Raw genomic sequence first — 16163 nt, forward strand, 5'->3', positions numbered from 1 at the left:
TATGCAACAGTTATGTAATAGTCTGTTGTTTCTCTTAACAGGGACTTGAAATGTGGGAGTCATACATGTTCTCAAGTGTGCCATCCTCAACCTTGCCAGCCTTGCCCACGGCTCCCCCATCTGGTGCGCTGTTGCCCTTGTGGCCAAACTCCTCTCAGCCAATTGCTAGAACTCGGAAGTAGCAGCCGAAAAACATGCATGGATCCTGTCCCTTCATGTGGAAAAGTGTGTGGGAAACCTCTGCCTTGTGGTTCCTCAGGTAACTAATTTGTACCAAGTTAGCTTTAAAAGTATTTGTGTAATTTGGGTATAGTCACATTCATCTGTAATCCCAGCAAGTTGGGAGACTGAGGCAGGAGGATCAAGAGTTCGAAGGCAGCTTGGGCAATTTAATAAGACCCTGTATCAATATAAAAAAATAAAAAGGATTGAGCATATATAGCTCACTGAAATATTATCAAATTTGAGTAGTTACTTTGTCTATACTCCTTATACTTGCATTTGTCCGTGTGATCTCTCCAATTCAAGAATTTTTATTGTTAATTCTGGACAACAGCTCTATTCCATGGAGCTTTATGATTTCTCTTAGCAGTCTACTCTAGAATAAAAACAAATTTACTTCTAAGCCAGGAGTTGGCAAGTGTTTAAATGCCTTTTTCTATAATAGAACATGCTGAAAAAACTGGGTGAAGTGTTTTAAGAAATACAATTATAAGTACAATAAAATTTTAACCACTTTGGACTGGGGTTGTGGCACTGGGTTCAATTCTCAGCACCACATATAAATAAATAAATTAAAGATTCATCAACAACTAAAAAAAAAAATATTTTTTTTTTAAAATTTTCAGCCACTTAGACCATTCATAGAATGTCACTTTCTATAATAGCTAGTTACCCATATAACTGAGGATAAATTAAAATCATAACGATGTAGTGTTCAGTTTGTAATATAACAGATATGTATAATAATAGCACAAAAAGGGAGAAGAGGAATAAAGCTTTATAGGAGTAGAACATCTATATCTCACTGGAATTAAATCCAAAATGGATTCTGATAAGATGATTATGGAAAGATTTAGAGCAACTATTAAGAAAATAGCTCAAAACAGGCACAGTGGTACACACCTGTTTCCCAGCAACTCAAGAGACTGAGGCAAGGGGATTATAAGTTCGAGGCCAACCTCAGCAACTTATCAAGACCCTGTATTAAAATAAAAAATATGTTGGACATAATAAATTAGCCCTAATTTTATAATCTCTATATTAAAGAGGTTGCCAGGGTAAAAAAAATAAATAAAAAGAGCTAGGGATGTAGCTCAGTGGTAAAGCATCCCTGGGCTTTAAAAAGCTCCCCTCCCCCCAAAAAATAAAAGAGACAGGCTGACAGTTAAAGGATGGAGACAATGCATTATGTAAACAGTAGCCATAAGAAAGAGACTAAGGGCTGGGGATGTACCTTAGTAGTCAAATGCTTGCCTACTTTGTCTGAGGCCCTGGGTTTAACCCTTAGTACCAATAAAAAAAGAAAAGAAAGAAAGAGGGCTGGAGATATAGCTCATAGTTAGAGTACTTGCTTAACATATTTGAGGCTCTGAGTTTGATCCCCAGCACTACAAAATAAAAAGAGGGGAAACTCTCTGACTTATCCCCAAGAGGTTCTTGAAAGAGAACTTGTTCTAAATCTTGTTTAGCACAGTTAATGCAGGCCACCCATTGCCAGATGTTCACAATGCTTGAGTCAGTGAGATTATGGATTATGGCTTCTGAGAGTTATTGCTGATTCATTCCTCAGATAGCTTCTAGAGTCAAGAGCATTTCATTCATCCATGGCTACAGTTTTAAGGATTCAGAGTCTAATCTGCAGATTTGGAACTTAAGGGCTTAAGAAGAGTCAGAGCTTTTGTATTTTTCTTTCATGAAGTACTGAGAATCAAACCTGGAGTTACCACTGAACTACATCACCGGTTCTTTTTATATTTTTAGGCTTTATTTTCATTTCCCAGCCCTTTCCATTTTGATTTTGAGACAGGGTCTCACTATATTGCCAACACTGTCCTCCAACTTATGATCCTCCTACCTCAGCCTCTGAGTGCTTAGGATTACAGGTGTGGACCACCATGCCCAGCTAAAAAATCTGTTCTTTGACAGGCAAAAACAGCATGCATGTCAGAGTATATTCCAGTGACTAGTGATAGACCCTGTCCTTGTCTGTAAAGACCCAGCCTACCAGATGATGGGAAGATATGGGAAGAAGCATTGACTACATCCTTCCTCTGAATCTGGAATTGCAAAAGTAGAGGTGGAAGACCAGTATCATTAGTGAATTTGGGAGTATGAAAATGAGTAGATGCAATTTTCATTCCCAGCTCTTTTCATTTTTATTAAAGATTTCATTCATACCTGTGAAAAGCTCTGCCATGAAGGAGACTGTGGACCATGCTCTCGCACATCTGTTATTTCCTGCCGATGCTCTTTCAGAACAAAGGTAAATTCCAAACAATGCTAGAGTTGTTGCTATCACTGTCTTTTAAAATGGTGATCATGGGAGGGGAGGAACCAAAATAATCTTGGTTTTATTTGTTTCATACTATATATGAATCTTTAAATCCAGTAAATATATATCGATAACCTACTCTGAGCCAGTTGTAGGATAGGTGCGAGGTGATTGCAGAACTCAAAACACAGAGGCAAATAGCTGTACGAGGTATAATTATGAGAAGAGGAACAATATAGTACTGTCTCAAGGAGTTAGCTAACTAAGCCAGGCGTGGTGGTGCATGCCTGTAATTCTGGCGACTTGGGAGGCTGAAGCAGGAGGATTGCAAATTCAAAACCAGCCTTAGCAATTTAGTGAGCCATTAAGCAACTCTATGAGACCATGTCTTTAAATAAAATACAAAAAAAGGACTGGGTATGTGGCTCAGCGGTTAAGTGCCTGAGTTCAGTTCCCAGTATCAAAAACAAAAAAGGAGCTAGCCAACTGAGAAGTTAGAGGAGCCAGATATAGTAGTACATACCTGTAAGGTGCATACCTATAATACAGTGACTTGGGAAACTGGGGCAGGAGGATCACAAGTTTGAGGCTAGCCCCAACAATTTAGCAAAACCCTGTCGTAAAATTAAAAAGGGGGGTGGGGATGTGCCTCAGTGCTAAAATTCCTCTAGATTAAGTCCCTAGTACCAAAAAATAAGTTAAAAGGGACACAGTCCATAAGACTGTCCTCACTTCTAACCCATTTCAAGAGTTTAGACAATTGCTAAATTAGAACATTGACAATTTCTGATACAACTGCAAGTTCATGGTCTGTAAGACCACCTTCAAGATTTGATAATTTGTTAGGAGAACTCACTGAACTCACTGAAAACTACTATATATATGGTTGTAGTTTTATTACAAGGAAAGGAGACAGATTAAAACCAGCCAAAGGAAGAAACCTGTAGGGTAGAGTCCAAGAAAGTACCTGATGTGGAGTTTCTTTTGCCCTCTTCCCCTGGAGTGAGAGCAGTGTTACTTTCTCAGCACCAATATGATAGTATTTGTAGAACATTGCCAACAAGGGAAAAACACCCAAACCTATGTGTTTAGAGTTTTTATTGGGTCTCATGATTGACTAACTACATGGCAAATCTCAGTCTCCAGTCTCTCCAGAAGTAACCCAAACTCATAACCTATCCAGTGTGGCCAGCCTGCACCTAAATCATATTAAGAGACTATCCAGTGACCCAAGGCCACAGAAAAGTGTTGATAGTCCTGTTGGGCATGGCATTCCGTTAGGCTTATAGATACCTCTCTTTGGGTAAGGTTAATTCTTCACTGTACAACTCTTTTAAAAATTTCTACTTTCTTTCCAGGGTTCTTAAAATTTGACTTTGTGTTATAAAAGGAGCATCTTAACATTTTAGAGTTAGTCTCTACTGCCCATTTCTATGTCTGAAGCAGAAGCACAAATCTTTCCTATGGAATACTTATAGTAGAACACACTAAGTGATGATGATCTGTCCTGCTCTTTGATCTACTAATCATTTCAGGGCATATTAGCAGCTGTGCCAGTAGATCACAGGCTGAAATGGAGATAGTATTCTGAATAATTGATTCTGTTTGTTAAATACAGCCAAGTTCAGGGTAACAACTGACTTGTAAATGATTTTGAGGATGTAGTCCATAAATTGGAAACTACAGTTTAGTAGGTAAACTTTAGAATAAAAGGAATAAATAAAGTAGTACATATTATTATGACAAAAAGCATGTGTGCATTTTTGTTTTTCTGAAAGAAATCACAGTATAAATGAGAAGTAGAGGGACTTTGAATGTCAATTGTAGGACTGCTTTTGACTTTGTTAATACCAGATTAAAGACTGTCCAAGTTGTGGGTGTGACTTAGTGGTAGAGCATGTGCTTTAGCACAAATGAGGTTCTGGGTTCAATCCTCAACACACACACACACTGTGAAGATGCTGTAATTTAGTAATCATTAATTTAGTCATGCCCAGAGGTGCTCTGTGTGAGCAAGAATTATAAGCAGAGTTGAGACATGTAAGCTAGAAATAGCTGCTGTTAGTTTGCTTCTCTCCAACAATCCCACCCTTTGCTCTCTTGCTTCTCATTCACTCTCTAATGTCATGCCATCTATAGCAGTGAGTATGTTATTGGAAAGCTATGTGTAAATTGAATTTTTGCAAATAAGTCTTTTTCCTATAATTCCTGAAGGAACTTACCATCAACACGAATTCTGTTGAATTCCATTGACAAGTTAAAGACAAGATTATAATTAAAGATTATAAGCTTAAAAAGCTTATAATTACCATGAAACATCTGTTGGAAAGGGATAGACTTTTCCACAGAATTGAGTTTTCAGATAAATAAAACTTTTTTCTTAAAGCTTCAACGATTGTTTTATTTTCATCACTTTTGGCAGGGAAATGTATGTTGTATCCCAGTACTTTGGGTTTTTTTCTTTTTTTGGTCATGCTGGGTATTGAACCCAGGGCCTTGTGCATGTAAGGCAAGCACTCTACCAACTGAGCTATATCCTCAGCCCCCTAGTACTTATTAATAAAGAATGTTTTATTTAAGTTTTTACTGATAATTCATTTGCATGTATTTAGGGAACTCTCCTTTCCCCCAGGTCTTGAAATACTGCTTCAGCATATAATTGCAGGAGCATTTTCTCAAGTAGTTTCATGAGTCACCTTTGCTTTACATCTCTAGAGAACATATGGGGAGCTTTTTATATCATTGATTCCAGCCAGCCCATTGTTTTCTTTTAATCTAAGTGTTTTATTTTCTAGCCAAGAACCTTCAGTTTCTTAGACCTCTTCACATATGTTAACAACTCCAGTAACTGCTTTTTTTAAATCATTCATTTTTATTAAGAAGGAATGTTTTTATCATTTTGCTTGTTTCTGAGTACATGACCACCTATAAGTGACATCAAAACCAAATTCCAATATAGCTGCTAGGCAGCCTACCTGGCTTGTTTTAACCCAAATGACTGACCTGCTCCCCATACAGCTTCACCGTATTTTATATTCAGGATCATGTCTCTGTAGATTACATGTGATAAATCTTTGTAGCCACTCAGACATAATTAAAACCACAACAATAAAACTTTAAAGACAAATACATGCTGTATTCTACTTTGCTGCAGTTCAGCAACATTGCCAGGAGTGCTTTGAGTGTATAGAGCTGTTTGCCCCTACTATAAATGGCACCAAATTGTAATCTATTTTCAATTCTATGTTTGCTCTTGGTATCTGTACCCTGGTGAGGTGACAACCTCTCTTTGCTTTGTATACTTTTAGGGGCCCCCTTTGCATTCAGACTTTAATTCCTAACCTGCTGTGAGTTTGGAGATCAGGCCCCAATTGTTAGAATTGTATTTACATGAAAAGTCAGTAAACATGAGGTCCTATTGTAAGTAAAGCACATTAATTTGTTGGCCCTTGGGGTGTACAACTGTTATCCCGGCTACTTGAGAGGCTGAGTCAAGAGGCTTGTAAGTTCAAGGCCAGCCTAGACAACTTAATAAGAACCTGTCTTAAAATAAAAAAAAAAATTAAAAGGGCTGGAGATGGAGTTCTGGGCTTGTCTAGCATATACCAGTCCCTGGGTTCAATTCCCCGTGGGGCAGAGGAAAGCACACCTTAATATAATTGGACAAGTTCTAGGCTGGTGAATTCGATAAATAAATGACTGGTATGTTTGACCTTACACTAAAGGGTATTGTTTACTTACTCCTGAAGTAATTGTTTCTTTTTCTTCTCTTTTAGGAGCTTCCATGTACCAGTCTCAAAAGTGAAGGTATGACTGGGAAGGATCATGAAAGAATTTACTGGGATAAAGATAATGCTTTACATCTTTTTTTGGTGGGGGAGGGTACCAGGGATTGAACTCAGGGGCACTCAACCACTGAACCACATCCCCGTACCTATTTTGTTTTGAGACAGGGTCTCACTGAGTTGCCTAGCGCCTCACTGTTGCTGAGGCTGACTTTAAACTTGAGATCCTCTTGCACCTCACTGTTGCTGAGGCTGACTTTAAACTCGAGATCCTCTTGCCTCAACCTCCCATGCCACTGCACAGTGCACCGTTGCACCCGGATGTTGCTTGGCCTATTTCACTTAGCGTGGTATTTTCCAGCTCCATCCATTTACTAGCAAATGCCATAATTTTATTCTTCTTTATGGCTGAGTAATATTCCATTGTGTATATATACCACAATTTCTTTATCCATTCATCAATTGAAGGGCATCTCAGTTGGTTCCACAATCTAACTATTTTGAATTGAGCTGCTACGAACATTGATGTGGCTGTATCACGGTAGTGTACTGATTTTAAGTCCTTTGGGTATAAACCAAGGAGTGGGATAGCTGGGTCAGATGGTGGGTCCATTCCAAGCTTTCTGAGGAATCTCCATACTGCTTTCCAGAGTGAGAGTACCAATTTGCAACTCCACCAGCAATGTATGAATGTGCCTTTTTCCCCACATCCACGCCAACACATTATTGCTTGTGTTCTTGATAAAAGCCATTCTAATTGGACTTAGATGAAATTTTAGGGTGGTTTTAATTTGCATTTCTCTAATTACTAGAGATGATGAGCACCTTTTCATATAGTTGTTGATCACCTGTATATCTTCTTCTGTGAAGTGTCTACCCATTTCCTTAGCCCATTTATTGATTGGGTTCTTTGTATTCTGGGTGTAAAGTTTTTTAAGTTCTTTATAAAGTTTGGAGATGAGTGCTGTGTCTGAAGTGTGTGTGGAAAAGCTTTTCTCCCACTCTGTAGGCTCTTTTTCCACATTATTGATTGTTTCCTTTGCTGAGAAAAACTTTTTAGTTTGAATCTATCCCATTTATTGATTCTTGTTTTTATTTCTTTTGCTCTGGGGGTCTTGTAAGGAAATCTGGTCCTAAGCCAACATGATGGAAATTCGGGCCCACTCTTTCTTCTATTTGATGAAGGGTCTCAGGTCTAATTTCTAGATTCTTGATCCATTTTGAGTTGAGTTTTGTACAGAGTGAGAGATTGGGGTTTAATTGCATTTTACTGTATATGGATTTCCGGTTTTCCCAGCACCATTTGTTGAAAAGCCCATTTTTTCTCCATTGTAAGTTTTTGGCATCCTTGTCTAGTATGAGGTTACTGATGTGGGTATGTCTCCATGTCTTCTATCCTGTACCATTGGTCTACCTGTCTATTTTGGTGCCAGTACCATGCCATTTTTGTTACCATTGCCCTGTAGTAGAGTTTAAGGTCTGGTATAGTGATACCTCCTGCATCACTCTTTCTGCCCAGGATTGCTTTGGCTATTCTGGGTCTTTTGTTCTTCCAGATGAATTTCATGATTGCCTTTTCTGTTTCTATGAAAAATGTCATAGGGATTTTAATTGGAATTGTGTTAAATCTGTATAGTGCCTTTGGAAGTATAGCCATTTTGATAATATTAATTCTGCCAATCCAAGAACATGGGAGATCCTCCCATCTTCTAAGGTCTTAATTTCTTTCTTCAATGTTTTGTAATTTTTATTGTAGAGATCTTTTACCTCTTTGGTTAGATTAATTGCCAAGTTTTTTTTTTTTTTTTTTTTTTTTTTTTTTTTTTTTTTTGAGGCTATTACGACTAGAGTTCTTTTCCTCATTTCCCTTTCAGATGTTTCATCGCTTATGTATAAAAATGCTTTAGATTTATGCGTGTTGATTTTATAACCTGCTATTTTGCTGAATTCATTTATGAGGTCCAGAAGTTTGCTGGAGGAGTTTTTTGGATCCTCTAACCAGAGAAGCATGTCATCAGCAAATAGTGACAGCTTAAGTTACCCTTTTCCTATTCGTATCCCTTTAATTTCTTTAGTCTCTCTAATTGCTTTGGCAAGTGTTTCAAGGAGGATGTTGAATAGAAGTGGTGAAAATGCATCCCTGTCTTGTTCCCATTTTTAAAGGGAATGCTTTCAGTTTTTCTCCATTAAGAATGACGTTGGGGGTTGGGGATATAGCTCAGTTGGTAGAGTTCTTGTCTTGCAAGCACAAGGCCCTGAGTTCAATCCCCAGCACCACAAAAAAAAAAAAAGAATGACGTGGCCCTGGGCTTGGTATAAATAGCCTTTACAATGTTGAGGTATGTTCCTGCTATCCCTTTTTCTAGGGTTTTAAGCATGAAGGGGTGTTGTATTTTGTCGAATGCTTTTTCTGCATCAGTTGAAATAATGATATGATTCTTATCCTAATGTCTATTGACATGATATATTACATTTATTGATTTACGAATTTTGAACCAACCTTACATTCCTGGGATGAACCCCACTTAATCATGGTGCACAATTTTCTTAATATGTTTTTGGACATGATTTGCCAGTATTTTGTTAAGGATCTTTGCATCTATATTCATCAAGGATATTGGTCTAAAATTTTCTTTTCTTGATGTATCTTTTCCTGGTTTGAGTATGAGGGTGATATTAGCTTCATAGAATGAGTTTGGGTAGGGTACCCTCCTTTTCTATTTCCTGTAATACTTTGAGAAGTATTGGAATGAGTTCTTCTTTGAAGGTCTTGTAGAACTCGGCTGAGAATCCGTCTGGTCCTGGGCTTGTTTTGGATGGTAGGTTTTTAATGGCTTCTTCTATTTCATTGCTTGATATTGATCTGTTTAAATTGTGTATGTCCTCCTGGTTCAGTTTGGGAGGAGCATGTCTCTCGAAATTTGTTGATGTCTTCAGTATTTTCTATTTTGTTGGAATATAGATTTTCAAAGTAGCGTCTCATTATGTTATGTATTTCAGTGGTGTCTGTCATGATATTTCCTTTTTCATCACGAATTCTAGTAATTCGAGTTTTCTCTCTCCTTCTCTTTGTTAGTGTGGCTAAGGATTTGTCTATTTTGTTTACTTTTTCAAAGTACCAACTTTTTGTTTGTCAATTTTTTGGATTGTTTCTTTTGTTTCAATTTCATTGATTTCAGCTCTGATTTTAATTATTTCCTGTCTTCTACTACTTTTGGTGGTGTTCTGTTCTTCTTTTTCTAGGACTTTGAGCTGTAATGTTAGGTCATTTAATTGTTGACTTTTTATTCTTTTTTTGAATCCACTCCATGCAATGAATTTTCCTCTTAGTACTGCTTTCATAGTGTCCCAAAGATTTTGATATGTTGTATCGTTGTTCTTATTTACCTCTAAGAATTTTTTTTATCTCCTCCCTGATGTTTTCTGTTATCCATGTTTCATTCAATAGCGTATTATTTAGTCTCCAGGTGTTGGAGTAGTTTCTGTTTTTTTATTTTGTCATTGTTTTCTAATTTCATTCCATTATGATCTGATAGAACACAAGGTAGTATCTCTGTTTTTGCATTTTTTGCTTTGTGGCTTAACATGGTATATTTTAGAGAAAGATCCATGTGCTGCTGAGAAGAAAGTATATGCACTCATTGATGGATGGAATATCTATATATGTCTGTTAAGTCTAAGTTTTGTTTGGAAGATGTATTCAGTGGTGACAGTGTGTTAAAGTCACCCAGAATTATTGTGTTTTGGTCTATTTGATTCCTGGCGTTAAGAAGGAATTGTTTGATATACATGAATGCACCGTTGTTTGGGGCATAAATATTTATGATCATTATGTCTTCCTGATTTATGATTCCCTTAAACAATATAAAATGTTCTTCTTTATCCCTTCTGACTAACTTTGGCTTAAAGTTCGCTTTATCTGATATAAGGATGGAAACCCTTGCTTTTTTTACTGAGTCTGTGTGCATGGTAGTTTTTTCCCATCCTTTCACCTTTAGACTGCAGATATCATTTTCTATGAGTCTCTTGAAGGCAGCATATTTTTGGGTCTTTCTTTTTAATCCAGTTTGCCAGTCTATGTCTTTTTTTTTTTTTTTTTTTTTCAGAATTCAAAATCTCTTTATTAACAGTAAGCTCCAGTAAGATCTGGTGTTAGTTTTTGTAGCCACGGCTGGCCCTCCGGCCTCTGGCACGCTCGAATTTCTGGCCCTTGGATCGGACATAGGGTTTGGTGTGGCTGTGTGGGGTTCCGGGAGCCTTGCCAAAGTGCCAGTACACCTCTCGGCCCTTGCGAGGACCAGAGAGCAGGACTGTGCCACAGCCCTTGGGGGAGTCAGGGCCAGCTGGTCAAAGGTGAGGATCTTGCCCCCAGCCTTGAGGAGGATGTGGCTGTGGGCTCGGCTGCTCACTCACAGTGCACAGACCTTCAGTTTGGGCACCTCCTGAACACGCACATCATCTGTAATGGTCCCCACAACCACAGCTGTTTTGTTTTCTCGGCCAGGAAGCTTCATCTTCCGGATCATCCGGGAGAGGGAGAGAGGTGGCCTATTGGTGCGACTCATGAACAACCTCTTCAGTACAACTTGGTTGAAGGTGGAATTGGTACGTCTAGCCAGAAACCTGTACAACTTGACCAACAGCCTTAGGTAGATGTCCTGGCTCTTGGGCTCCTTTCGTCGAACCTTTCGGTCCTTGTGTCGGATGTCGACTCCCTTGATGGCGCCTACAGCTCAGCCTGGTCTGGAAACAGTCTATGTCTTTTGATTGATGAGTTTAGGCCATTAACATTCAGGGTTATTATTGAGATATGATTTGTATTCCCAGTCATTTGGGCTTATTTTTTATTTTAACTTAATTTGGTTTCTCCTTTGGGTAACGGTTTTTCCTTTAAGGTAGTCCCTCTCTTTGCTGACCTACATTGTTGTTTTTCATTTCCTCCTCATGGAATATTTTGCTAAGAATGTTCTGTAGCACAGGCTTTTCTATTTGTAAATTCATTTAACTTTTGTTTATCATGGAAGGATTTTATTTTATCTTCAAATCTGAAGGTTAGTTTTACTGGGTATAGGATTCTTAGTTGGCAACCATGTTTTTTCAGAGCTTGAAATACGTTGTTCCAGTCCCTTGTAGCTTTTTTTTCAAAAGTATATATTTTGTCTTTGTTGTCTGAGGTTCTGTCTTCCTAGTGGTCTATTCTGTTGGTGATATTTTCCATTGAATTTAGAATCTGATTTATTGTTTCCTTCATTTTGAAGATTTCTGCTTGATTCCTTTTTATAATCTCTGCCTCTTTATTGAAGTGGTCTTTTACTTCATGTGTTTTCTCTCTAATACCATCCTGTATTTCAAAAATCAGTCTATGTGTTTGCTAAACTCCATCTCTGACGTTTCTTCTACTATGTTGTCTATGGATTCTATTGTTGGAACATCTTCGTTTGTTTGAGGCACTTTGTTCTCTTGTTTTTTTCATGTTGTTTCTGTCTTCTTATCTAGCGGTATGGAGCTGAAGCAGTACAGATTCTACCTTATTATAGTCTTTTAGTGTCCCTGAAGGCTTCCAGTACCTCACCTTTAAGGAGGAGACCAATATTACCACCACCCAATGCAAACAATATATCACCTTAAGCCAAATGGCTCCTATTAAGGTGTTTAGAGTTTTATCACAATAAACAGAAATGAAGTGTTCAATTATTGTCTACAGTATGAACAGTAAGTTTGCTGAAAAGGGTTTAGCATTTCAAATAATGGACAATGAGGGAACAAAAGTAGTGTAAGATGTTTACGAGGGAGAGGGAGAGAAGATACAGGTAAAAAATTTATAGTAAGAGCAAGGGAGGAATTAATAGAGGTTGGCTGTTACTATGAGAGAAATAAGAAGGAATCTAGGGAGACAGGTAGATGAGAAAAAAATATGTAGTTTGTTTTTGTTTTTTTTTTTAATAAAAATTCGGTTTGGTTGTATAACAAAAGTCACATATTCTTCAGACATCCCATTCCTCAATAAGCTTATATATGAGGTATTGTGTCCACCTACAACTTAAAAAATAGAGGTATGAGACGGCAAAAGAAAGAAAAAAAGAGGAAAATCTCAATGGAAAATTGAATGATTGCTTCTGTTCGCTTTCAAAAATTTCCTCAGCTTTCCTTCTCCTCTGATAGATGAGGTTGTCTGAAGTTTGATGTTAACTCCAGTTCAGTGGGTGCTGGACCAGTTGGGTGGGTGAGCTGATAGCAAGATGCCCTCATTCCCTCTCACAGTCTTCCCACTTGTTGTAGCCAGCCCCTTCTGTTCCTGCACACTTCAGGACTCACTGAGTTGGAGAGAGACCAGTTTTCTCTAGTTTCTTCAACCTGTGCTCTCCCTGGGGAACTGCCTCATGTCTCTGGCTTTCCACAGGCTTGCCAGACCCAGACTGGCCCACACAAACCCAGCTGCAATCTGATGCACCTGGGCTTCAGCTTCCCCAGACCCTGTCTTGCTGCAATCCCAAGATCTCAGTGCCCTTTCAACTCAGAGACCACCAGGCATGCACTCACACAAAGGAAGGAGTAACCTTGCAAAGAGACAGCTAGATGGTAGCCACTACCACACTGAGCAGAAAGACTCAGGTGCAGCCAGACCTGCAGGTACCCCAGTATATCTCCAGGCCCTGGCTTGAGTCCCCAGACTAAGGTGGCCACATCCAAAGATGGCAGCAGCGGCAAACCTACAGGTCCTGGCTACTCAGCCCTTTTTATATTTTATTTTGAGACAGTCTCTCACTAAGTTGCTGAGGGCCTCTAACTTGCAGTCCTCCTGTCTCAGTGTCCCAAGTCTCTGAGATTATAGGTGTGCTCCACCATAATCTGGCTAAAATTAATATACTTTTGAAGTTGGAAAAAAAATATACAAAATAAAAAGTGAAAATATATCTTCTTCCCATTTTTTTTTTCTTCCTAATTTCACTCCTCTGGTAAAACCACTGTCAGTAGCTTGTAGGGTATAGTTTCAGATTGCTCTCTGTATTCATAAAGATATATAAACCTACTACCACAGTTTTGTTTTTTCCCCTAAATTTAGGTTCATACTAAACATACTGCATGCAAGTTGATATTTTCCCTTGATTATCTATCAAATACATTTTTCCATATCAGTGTATATAGCGCTCCCTTGAAAATTAGTTCATATTATATATCACCATGGCCCTTTTGGTGGTCATTGAAAAGGTTGTCTCCAGTTTATTTTTTTTAATATTTTTTTAGTTGTAGATAGACACAATACCTTTATTTTATTTGTTTTTATGTGGTGCTGAGGATCAAACCCAGTGCCACACACATGCTAAGCAAGCACTCTACCACTGAACTACAACCCCAGCTCCCACTTTTTAAATTTTTATGATGAATTTCAATTATATGTGAAAATAAGCCAGTATAATGAACCTCCACATACCTATAACGTTTCATCAGTTGTCAACATTTTGCCTCTCTTGTTTTATCCTTCCCTCTCTACTTTTAGTTTTGGGGGGAGTACTTTGAAAACAAAGCTCAAACCTAATTTTATCCATGATTACCTAAAGCATCTCTATCCATGTTTTTTTGTGTTTTTAATTTTGAGACAGGGTCTCACTAAATTGCTTAGGGTCTTGCTAAATTGCTGAGGCTGACTTTGAACTTAGCAATCCTTCTGCCTCAGCCTCGTGAGTTGCTGGGATCATAGGCATGTGCCACTTTGCCTGACTCATTTAGCATGTTTTCAAAGTTGTTATATTGTAGCACAGTTAATACTTCATTCTTTTTTATGGCTATTTTATCAATATGCCACACTTTATTGATCTCTTCTTTAGTTGACTATTTGGGTTGTTTACACCTTTTAGCTATTGTCAGTAATGCTGCTATGAACATTTTATGTACAAGTTTTTGCATTAATATACCTAGAAGTGGAATTGATAGATCCATTGATATTTCTTTGTTTTTGAAGAACTGCTGGTCTGTTTTCCACAGTGGCTGCTCCATTTTATATTCCCACCGGTAGTGTATGAACGTTCTAATTCTCTACATCCTTGCCAACACTTGTTATTTTCTGAGCTTTTGAAATTATAACCATCCTCAGTGGGTGTGGAGTGAGGTTTTGATTTGCATTTATGATGTTAAACATTTTTTGGCAATTTGACAGGTGAAAAATAATGCCTTACTTTAATTTGCTTATTTGCCATAACTAATTTATTTATGTTATTACATTTGTATTTCTTCTACCTATAAACACTCAAATATATGTTGAATGAATGTTCATATCTTTTGCTTGTTTGGTTTTTTTTTTTATCTTTTTAATTTTACCATACCAGATGCTACATTTATGTGTGACAAGCGGTGTAACAAGAAACGATTGTGTGGACGGCATAAATGTAATGAGATATGCTGTGTGGTAAGTGGACTTATCATTAGGCATAATCAGATTCCATTCATCTAGGCACCGGGCTCTAGAAGCCTCAGCCATCTGGAATGTGGCCCAGATTTAGATATCAATAGGAAGGGCCCCTAAGCAAGAAAGCCCCTAAGCAAGAGCTCTCATAGTTCCCAAACTGCTCTGCAGAAATAGACTGAACCTTTTAGACCTCAACTAGGTCAAGAAGTCAACCAATGGTAGCATGGAGGAATATAAAAAGGAAAGACAGAAGTCCTTGGACCCCAGAGCCCAAGAAAAGTAGATGAGCACACAGTCTAACATACTGTTCTGGACTTAGCAACTTGTTCTTTGGATTTCATGTCCTCCTTGGGCCAAATGCAAAATCGATATGATATGTTTAAAAAATATTTTTGTAAGTATTTCTTTAAATTGTCGATGGATCTTTATTTTATTCTTTTATTTATATGTGGTGCTGAGAATCAAACCCAGCCTCTCACACGTGCCTGGCAAGTGTTCTACCACTAAGCCATAACCCCAGCCCTGAGTATGGCATTTTTATTTTTATTTTTTTTAATATATACATATTTTAGTTGTACGTGGACACAATACCTTTATTTTATTTTTATGTGGTGCCGAGGACTAAACCCAGGGCCTCGTGCATGCTAGGTGAGTGCGTTACCACTGAGCCACAACCCCAGCCCAGTATGTTTTTTTTTTTTTTTTTTTTTTTTTTTTTGGTTGTGCTAGGAATTGAACCTAGAGCCTTGTGCATGCTAGGCAAGCACTCTACCAACTGAGCTATATCCCCCCAGCCCCCAGTATGGCATTTTTAAAGGAATGAGTTATATTTATTTGGAATTTTCACTTCTGTGGAACTAATTAGAGGAAACACAACCCAACTTTTAATATATTGATATATCATCATATATACATATATATGTGTGTGTGTCATATGTACATGACAAGATAACTTGTACATTTGTGATACATATGTGATTATACATATATACACAAATATATACAAACAAGATAACAGTACCATTAACAAGATAATACATAATTGTCACTTTAAAAATATACATATTGACAAGGCATAGAATGATGAAATTGTGCTTTCTACCAAACATAGGCAAAGGCAGAGACATTAGTATAGTGAGTCACATATACATAATATCCAGCTTCAGTAGTGACCAACTAATAACTAATCTCGTTTCATCCATATCCTCTTCCCTGGTTATTTTAAATCTACCTAGACATTATTTCATTCTTAATTGTATAGATCTTTGTTTTTGGAAGTTAATCTTGTTTATGAAAAATATAAAATGAAGACCATTTTGTGAACAAATAGAAATCTCTCCCCTCAGGATAAGGAGCACAAGTGTCCTTTGATTTGTGGGAGGAAACTTCGTTGTGGCCTTCATAGGTGTGAAGAACCTTGTCATCGAGGGAACTGTCAGACATGCTGGCAAGCCAGTGAGTGTCTCCACGGTATACTTAA

At 37.9% G+C, this 16163-nt stretch overlaps 1 protein-coding gene and 1 pseudogene across 4 annotated transcripts in view; one reads left to right on the forward strand and one right to left on the reverse strand.

The window, feature by feature from the left end:
* Positions 1-16163, forward strand: part of NFX1 (nuclear transcription factor, X-box binding 1) — a 63739-nt gene that overhangs the window by 29404 nt on the left and 18172 nt on the right. For all 3 annotated transcript variants that reach the window (XR_013759647.1, XM_079113241.1, XM_079113242.1), the window contains exons 9-13: positions 42-259; positions 2388-2485; positions 6271-6301; positions 14604-14683; positions 16030-16138. Coding sequence is in view for 2 of the 3 variants with exons in the window: in XM_079113241.1 (XP_078969367.1) it covers positions 42-259; positions 2388-2485; positions 6271-6301; positions 14604-14683; positions 16030-16138 (536 nt within the window). In the remaining variant the exon portion in view is untranslated. The remainder of the gene's footprint in view (positions 1-41; positions 260-2387; positions 2486-6270; positions 6302-14603; positions 14684-16029; positions 16139-16163) is intronic.
* Positions 10362-11012, reverse strand: LOC306645434 (large ribosomal subunit protein eL18-like; annotated as a pseudogene). The gene has a single exon. The product of its transcript is annotated as a large ribosomal subunit protein eL18-like (transcript).

This window comes from Sciurus vulgaris, assembly GCF_902686455.1.
Source record: "Sciurus vulgaris genome assembly, chromosome: 15".
Classification (NCBI taxonomy): domain Eukaryota; kingdom Metazoa; phylum Chordata; class Mammalia; order Rodentia; family Sciuridae; genus Sciurus; species Sciurus vulgaris.